We start from the raw sequence: 8,570 nt of genomic DNA on the forward strand, positions 1-8,570 counted from the left end.
AATTATGATTTTATGTATGGACAATTCCTCAATATCTTGTTCATTCCAAAATATTTTCTTTGTGCGTCGGTAAAAAACATGCTTTTTGGGAGAGAGATACTATTTCAGCAATCAAGTCACAGGTATCTAACATATTCATCCCTAAGGCTTTTCCATAAGGTGGTGACGAAACGTATAACTTATACAAATCTTTCCATACAATTTTCATAAACCAAAAGGACCAACCAAGCAATTAAGGATACATCTCAAAATAAATTAAAGATTAACGTTATAATTAAACGCATTGATGCACTAACATGATATGATTTTTAATTCAATATAATAATATATCAATCATTCCATTACATGGAAGATGAATCTTATCTAAAACTACTCAGCCCTTTGTTTCAACGTTGAAACCTGCCCCAAGATCAAGATATGAATCAAGCACAGGTCGCTATAATCGCAACACCCAACATGGGCAACCTTGTTCCCGCCGTAGAGTTTGCCACCCACTTAACCAACCATCATCTCCACCACATCTCTGTCACAATTCTCACCATCTCCATGCCTCAATCGCCACTCATCGATAACTATGTCCAATCACACTCATCCACCGACCACATCCGCTTCATCCAACTCCCTCCTGCTGACATACCACCCCCAAATCAATACAACACACGAATCGGCTTTACTTCACTGTATATACAAAACCACAAGCCCATAGTCCAACAAACACTCCAAAACCTCTCGCCTCCACTAGTCGGGTTTTTCGTCGACATGTTTTGCACTTCAATGATTGACGTCGCCAATGATCTCAACATTCCTTGTTACCTATACTTCGCCTCTCCAGCGGCTTATCTTGGCTTTGTACTCCACCTCACTACCTTGTCCGATACCGAGTCCACAGACTCGGCTAACGGGTTATCGGTACCGAGTTTCTTAAACCCGGTCCCGTCAACCGCCTTTCCGTTATTCTGTATCAACAAAAACGAACTTGGTTACTCGTGGTTTGTACATCACACGCTTAGGTATAAAGAGACCAAGGGTATAGTTGTAAATACGTTCCAAGAGCTTGAACCCTATGCGCTTGATTCTTTGTCTTCTGATTACATTGATTTGCCACCGGTTTACCCAGTTGGACCGGTTGTTGACCATGTTGGACCGGTTAAGTGGCATTCTAACCGGTCCATGCATGAAAAGGCAATTCAATGGTTAGACCGGCAGCCGGATTTTTCAGTTGTTTTCTTGTGTTTTGGTAGCATGGGGAGCATAAACCGGGACCAGGTGAGAGAAATAGCAACTGGTCTGGAGCGAGCCGGGTACCGGTTTTTGTGGTCGTTACGTGAACCGGCCAAGACAAAGCTAGAGCTTCCGAATGATTATGAAAAACTGGAAGAGGGTTTGTTTCCAGATGGGTTTATCGATCGTACAACACAGATTGGATTGGTGTGTGGGTGGGTGTCTCAGGTGAGCGTGCTAGCCCACAAAGCAATTGGCGGCTTTGTTTCACATTGTGGTTGGAACTCAATCTTGGAGAGCATATCCTACGGTGTACCGATTGCCACGTGGCCTTTATACGCAGAGCAACATCTGAATGCGTTTGAGATGGTAAGGGAGCTTGGATTAAGTGTAGAGATAAGGATGGGTAAAGGGAGTGATCTAGTGTTGGCGGATGAGGTGGAGAGAGGCGTGAGGGAATTGATGGACGGTGGAGATGGTGAGTTGAAGAAAAAGGTCAAAGAAATGAGTGATAAGGCCAAAAAGGCTTTGACGAAAAACGGGTCCTCTTTTCAAGCTCTAGAGGATTTAATGAATATTCTTCTATCCCAAGTTTAAAAACGGGTTAGTTTTATTTATGAGTTTGCATATTGTAGATTTTCTAAGAAATATATGAAAAACCGATGCCAATTAGTTTCGTATTCGTGTGAGGATAAAGAATTTCGTTTAGTTTCGTATTTGGGTAAAGAATTTCGTTTAGTTGTATTCGAACTTGTATCCTTTGTCTCTGGCTGTGTACAAAGAGTAATGTAAATCAATTAAGAAATCAAATAATATTAGAAAAAAAAAAAGAAAAATAAAGTACTTAAAACTTTAACTTACTATATTCATGATATTTCTAATAATAATAACTAGGGTCGTAGTCATCAATGCGTTTCACACGGAATCAGTTGGAATTCATAACGTATAGCACACCATAACAAGCGATAAATACATTTGTAAAATTAAATAAAATGATATCTAAATGGTTTATGCTATTTGTCGTAACTCAGTTTTGAACATTAAAATAATAAGAAAAGGTAAAACAATATAATAAACTAGGCTATCACCCGGGACTGCATCCCGGGTTGTTTATTTTTATTAGTTAATAATAATGATTTTTAATTAAAATGTAACATATTATTTCATTAAACTTCTACACGACATTGATTATAACCTTGTGGATCCCACCATCGCCACGTGTCGAGCAATGCCCCTAACCCAAGCCTCTTCACACCCCATAGTCTAACGCTTTATCACTCATTTGTGCAAACTGTAGAGTGTCTGGCTCCTTGCATTTGACCAGATGATATATTCCAATTCATTGACAAAAAAATCATAAAGATCGTTATCTTTAGGGCAATCCATTAATTTTTTACTTGATTTTTTGTTTTCATTTAGTGTCAGTCTAATATAATCATGTGTTACTTCCTGTAATGAAATGGGAAAAAAGTCAAAAGCGACCCGTTACATCGGTATTCAAAAACATTTATATACAAAAACATTTATATACTAAAAGATAGAATTCATGACAATAGTGACGTGACATCTATTTATTTAGACATACAAACGGGCACCGATACGCGGCGTTAAATGAGTATCCTATTAAAAGCAAACATAGTTTAAATCGTCTAAATACCATTTTCCAATTCTAGTCACAAACAATTCGCTACACAAAAGGAAGCATCCAACTTCATAGATAGCAGCATCACGGCATCCATTTCGACATAAAAGGCCACCTATTTTAATAAGGAAAAAAACATTAATAAGTATTTAAAAACATGTTGTGTAAATTGGTCCACAAATATCCTCCACACCAGCCCCAAGTTGCACCACTTAACTCGTCATCAACGACATTCGTCATTGACTGGAGGCTAGGGAGTGTCACCTCCACTGGCGACCACTACCAATGCCTGAAATCACTACTCTTAGCCATCAACATGGTGCAAACATCAATAATAGAGCATCAGACAACCGTTTGGGTCACGCTGCCATCGGCACAATCAAAATAGAATTTTTACAACATGTTTTCACTGATTTAAAACAAATCTATTATATATAATAAAAGAACTTACTACACACAATCATATTATTTGTAAAGGACTTTAAATTGAATCTTTAGAAAATCTTTTTGTTCTCGCATGTAGAATAGAAAAGAGAAAATCAATTAAAGAATAATAAGTTAGAGATTAAAACGAAGAGAAACTCACTTTTGCTTGTCTTGCCAGGTAGAGTCGGTACATCAACCTATACACCAATAATGGCCTATCAAATATTGAACCCCAAAAATGGCCTGTGAAATATTTATATTTTTATTAGAAGTATGAATAGTAAATGCAACTATAATAACAACTACGAATGCAAGCAAAAATGTGCCAGGTATATTTGTACTATAAACAAAATATTTGGAAACATAATGTTCTCATCTATGGATGACCATCTGGTATCGGGTACCGGTACTGAACCATACCGGGTATATTCGGTACCGGTACGGTACCAATATTTACGGGTAAACGCCGGTAAATACCGTACCAAACTGGTATATTCGATACCGGTATCAGTTTTCCCTGTTTTTCGGTACTGAAAGGGTATCGTGCTCATTCCTGTTCTCATCTGAGGGAGTGAAGTTAATATATGAATCTACACATAGATTGGAACCCTTTTTTTCGACAACCATAGCAATTCAATTACCTAACAACTATAGGTGTAAATAGGTCATCAACACTTATTAGATCATCCTAACTTTATTTTTTTTTGTTTAGGCGTAATATGGGGCAATATTTTTTAATATCGATAAAATTAAAAACCCATGAATATTTTTTTTCACACAGAACCAACAAAGAACACATTTTCAAAAATAACATTTATCAGAAAAAACTCCCAACAAAATCCTAGTTGTAAGCTTATAACTTGTTAAAACACTAACCTATAGGTAACAGACGCTGCTACTCTGCGTAAATCCTTGAACAAAACAACAACTATGCAACTCTGACCTGCACAACCACACCAAACGCTGCTGATAAAAAACCCGATAATCTAAAGGTATGAAATAATGGTGATAAAAGATCCACAAACTGCAATTGCGATATTGAAGACCACACACCTTCGTCAACAACTGAAGTAAAAAAAAACCTTAAATTGAGGCAGAGGAGATTAAAAAACCCTAAACTAACAGCTCTTATACAGTCTCTTCTCTCTTCTTATTAGAACTGATGACTATCACATGGTGACCCATTGCTTTTGCAATTAAAACACCAAGATGACCAAAAGGGCTTAGTTTTGCAGTTTGGTTACGTACTTATGTGCCATGATTGAGTGATTCTGTGTGGACAACAAAATTATAAAAATATGAGACGCATAACTGAATATACATAAAGTATATTGCAGTCTCATTGTCATAATAGTATGTACCAACTAATTACTACTTGAATATATTCAGTACAAGTAGAATCAAATTTATATATGATAATATGAAAAGAATCATGTACCCACATCCTTCCATGTATATCGTTCTGTCAAAACGCCTGCAAGTTCTGTCATCATATATCCAAATACCACTACATCAATCCCAAAATTTCAAGGAAACATAAACTTCATGTTAAACCAACTTAATGAATATGGAAAGTAATTTTTAAACACACTATCACTAACTATTAACTTATATTTCAATCCAAATACCATTACATCAATCCTAATCTCGTCTGTCAAGAAAATGTAAAAAAAAAGTCATAATATAAAATAGAGTGGACGACATTGTCGGTTATAACCCGACCTTACAATAAGGGTGTCATTAATTTGTAAAACAAAGGCTACCGCTTTTGTGCGTTCAGTGCTGGCATCATTGAAAGTACCAAAACTAAAAACATAAGAGATGTATACCAATACTGTCGTCGATGTTACAAAACGATTATGAGGCTTAGATTTGTAAACAATCAAACAGAGTGGATAAATCCGCCATGGCTGCATACTTTCGGTTGTCATGTGAAACCACATGACCATCCGGGTTGCCCTGCCAAGATGCGGACAATCTCATATTTGCCCAATTTCACTCAGATGCATTGAAATTGATCATCACAGCCTTTAAAACTGAAAACAGTTCACCTCACGCTTGCAGACAACACACAATCCAAACCCTAAAAAAACCCTAATTTCAAAACCCACCAAAATCAAACCAAATTACCCCCAAACACTTCAACTGTAGCAAAACCAAACTCCACCCAAAACCCAATTCACATAATTAAACTCCAATTTAAGCAAACCAAAAAAAAACTGAAAAAACAAAATTAATTCAAAATCCCTAATTTTTAAAACCCACAAAAACCACCAAATTACCCCAAACACTTAAACTTTAGCAAAATTCAACATCGATTTAACCAGAAAACTGAAAAAAACTGAACCAAACCCTCAAAAACCACCAAATTACCCTCAATCACATTTGCAGACAACAAAAAATCCTTACCCTCAAAAACCCTAATTTTCAAACCCCAAAAAAAAAAAAGAAACCAAATTACCCACAAAACTGAAACTTTAATGACGCTACTGTAGATGAATTGGTACTCATGCGATGAACTTCAATGTGCCCTTTTCACAAGAAATATATATCTCTTCTATATAACAGCATCATATCAATTGTTCGATTTAAACCTTCAAACAAATATTGAACCTGGAAAAAAATGAAGAAACGTTGATATCTGAAATCTATGAAATCTTAAAAACCAAAATGAAAATGAAGTGTTAGAACAACGACTAACGAAAAAAGACTAACATAATCAAGAATCAGATTAAAGTTGGTTGAAGGAATCATACCTGTGATTGAAAGGAATCATACCTATAATCACAATCGGTTATCAAAAAGTGAAATCAATATAGATACAACCCCTATTAACTAAACAGATTTGGGTACCTGATTATTGAACCATTTGATGAGAATATGATTGATCGAGAAGAGCGAGATGAAGGAGGCTAGGGTTTAGAAAGAAGCGTCCTTTGATTTGGGTCAGAATAGCCGTGTTGAATGAAACGAATGAAGGATTCACGATGCTCAGATGGAATTCATTAGGAAAGACATGTGAGGAGATGATCATTGGAATGGAGATGGAGATTGGAGATGGAGATGGAGGCTCTCTAGGGTTTTGGAAAAGAAACGCACGTACAAATAAAGTCGGGTCATAACAATAGGAAACGGATCCCGCCTCAACCTGTATACAAAAATCTTTCACCCGACTTTTTGGAGCGAAAACCAATTTGTAGAATGCATAAGGTTATGCCACATCATTTTTCAAGCCCTCATATCATGACACATCAGCCCTTATTTATCATGTTTATATATATATATATATATATATATATATATATATATATATATATATATATATATATATATATATATATATATATATATAGATAATAAAGGTAAGAAAGGTAAACGAAAAAGAAAATGATAGAAACTCGGTCGAAAGAGTATCGACGCATTCGTTAAAAAAAATAAACTAAAAAAAAACCTTCGTTGTACTCGCTATAGCAAAGAAAAAGAAAATTTAAAAAATATGTCTAAAACGGTATTATCGTGTTCTTTAAAAAAACTGTTTAAGGTAGAAAAGTAATTTGATTAAAGTAATTGAAAAAAAAATATAATAGTTAAACTACATAGGGTTGTAAATAAAAAGGTTATATTAAATGACAAAATAGGCTAAAGGACAAAAAAAAACATTATTTATCTTCTTAAAATTTATATAGAGATAATTAGAGTATTTGACTACGCCTTGCGGCGGTACGTTATCACGAGCATCGGATCGGTATCAGTTTGGTTCCTTATAGTACCGGAACAATACACATGTACTAAGTCTAAAAAACAACACGTGTTGTATATCTATCGAAACGATAAAAATGAACACCGGTACCGGCACCAATGTTTGAATGGAATGGTATCGATCGTTTCAAATCGTCATGGTACCGGTATCGATATATACCGTCGTAGACAAATTTGTAGAAGTAAAAAATTATCTAAACCTAAAACAATAAAAATGAATATAAGGACTGGTACCAATGTTGTTCGGTATGATACAATGTAAGTTTATTGAAAGCAAACCCAATAAAATAAATACTAGCACTAAAAATTATATTGTTTTTATGGTTTCAGTACGATTCACTACGGTAGCAGCACGACATTCGTTATTAAACATGAAGCCATAAAAATGAATACAACTACCGTTACCGGTCTTGTCTGGTACCGTGTGGTTGTGACACGATGCTAATTATCGAAAGAAAAACACAAAAATATATATATATATATATATATATATATATATATATATATATATAGAGTAAGGTTAACATACAAAAAGCCTTATCATACATCACGTAGGAGACAATGGTAACCGTTGGATTAGGGGTATAATCACGCATGGGACCACATAATCACGCATGGGACCACATAATCACGCATGGAACTATAATCACGCACGTTATATGATAATAACGCACGTTATATTTTTTGTGATGTATGTTAATGTAGGTTAAGCCTTGAAGTACATTATACTCTCTCTCTCTCTCTCTCTCTCTCTATATATATATATATATATATATATATATATATATATATATATATGCACCGACACAAATGTTGTTCGGCCATTTCAGTTTGGTGCGATAGCAGCATAATATTCGTTTCAATAAAAGTAATATCGCGATATTGAAAAAAAATAAAAACAAAATGCAAGAATAAATACTTCAAGATATTAAATTAGCATTTATCATCGACTTCAGTTTGGTTTTGTACGACAACAATAGAGTATCCATATTCAATATAATTATATAGAAATGTTGAAAAAAATAAACATAATAACTACGAAGTTTGATTTTTTAAATAAGTTAACGAACACAACTTATTAAAAAAAAACAAATTAAATAATGAATAAAAGTTATTAAAAAGTCTATAAATGAAATCAAAAAATAAATAAATGTTCAAAAACTAAACAAATACTATTCATCAAAACTGCCGATCCATATAACCAAATTAGTAAATATTTACGGGTTAGAAGCATATACTATATAGATAAGAGATCATGTATTTTATAAAGTGTAGGAGAAGACGGGTATATTTTTATAGTTTTTGTTCAATTATACTTTGTATATTTGTTAGGATTTAAGACTTTAAACGTTTAGATAAGTTATTATTTTCAAAAACTTATACTTTTCCATTTTTCTTAAACTATGGACTTGAATTCTTTGATTTGAAGTGAAGATGAAACCAAATACTAAAAAACAATCTCTAATTGGGAATTTTTTTCAAAAGAAGTTAGCTTTGTTTTATCGGGTAGTGAAACTATCCT

The 8,570-nt window shown here is 34.3% G+C and overlaps 2 protein-coding genes across 47 annotated transcripts; one reads left to right on the forward strand and one right to left on the reverse strand.

Moving 5' to 3' along the window:
• The first annotated feature begins 301 nt into the window (after positions 1 to 301).
• LOC110941071 (UDP-glycosyltransferase 43) lies at positions 302 to 1,986 on the forward strand. The gene has a single exon (XM_022182681.2). The coding sequence runs from the start codon at positions 418 to 420 to the stop codon at positions 1,816 to 1,818; it is 1,401 nt and encodes a 466-aa protein (XP_022038373.1). The 5' UTR covers positions 302 to 417; the 3' UTR covers positions 1,819 to 1,986.
• Positions 1,987 to 2,717: 731 nt separating this feature from the next.
• On the reverse strand, positions 2,718 to 6,449 carry LOC110941067. 46 transcript variants are annotated; one of them, XR_002593782.2, is made up of 7 exons: positions 6,143 to 6,446; positions 6,046 to 6,067; positions 5,755 to 5,902; positions 4,732 to 4,772; positions 4,166 to 4,560; positions 3,450 to 3,532; positions 2,718 to 2,978 (listed from the first exon to the last, which is right to left on the reverse strand). XR_002593782.2 is itself a non-coding variant. In XM_022182676.2 (7 exons), the coding sequence occupies exons 3-7, from the start codon at positions 5,798 to 5,800 to the stop codon at positions 2,895 to 2,897; spliced, it is 303 nt and encodes a 100-aa protein (XP_022038368.1). In that variant the 5' UTR covers positions 5,801 to 5,902; positions 6,005 to 6,067; positions 6,143 to 6,449; the 3' UTR covers positions 2,718 to 2,894. The 46 variants fall into 46 exon arrangements, 6 of the variants coding, with proteins under 6 accessions (XP_022038368.1, XP_022038367.1, XP_022038370.1 ...); XR_002593780.2 differs by having other exon boundaries at positions 4,728 to 4,772; XR_002593778.2 differs by having other exon boundaries at positions 4,728 to 4,796.
• Between the last annotated feature and the right edge of the window lie 2,121 nt (positions 6,450 to 8,570).

Source organism: Helianthus annuus, chromosome 5 (genome assembly GCF_002127325.2).
Source record: "Helianthus annuus cultivar XRQ/B chromosome 5, HanXRQr2.0-SUNRISE, whole genome shotgun sequence".
Taxonomy (NCBI): domain Eukaryota; kingdom Viridiplantae; phylum Streptophyta; class Magnoliopsida; order Asterales; family Asteraceae; genus Helianthus; species Helianthus annuus.

Excerpts from the sequence above, each read along its gene's own strand:
- LOC110941071 (XM_022182681.2), top strand. The coding sequence starts at position 418 with ATGAATCAAGCACAGGTCGCTATAATCGCAACACCCAACATGGGCAAC.
- LOC110941067 (XM_022182676.2), bottom strand. The coding sequence starts at position 5,800 with ATGAGTACCAATTCATCTACAGTAGCGTCATTAAAGTTTCAGTTTTGT. Across the intron at positions 4,233-4,731 it reads AACGATATACATGGAAGGAT|GTCAGAGTTGCATAGTTGTT; the intron begins GTGGGTACATGA and ends GTGGTTGTGCAG. Across the intron at positions 3,487-4,165 it reads GCAGCGTCTGTTACCTATAG|GTTGATGTACCGACTCTACC; the intron begins GTTAGTGTTTTA and ends ATTGGTGTATAG.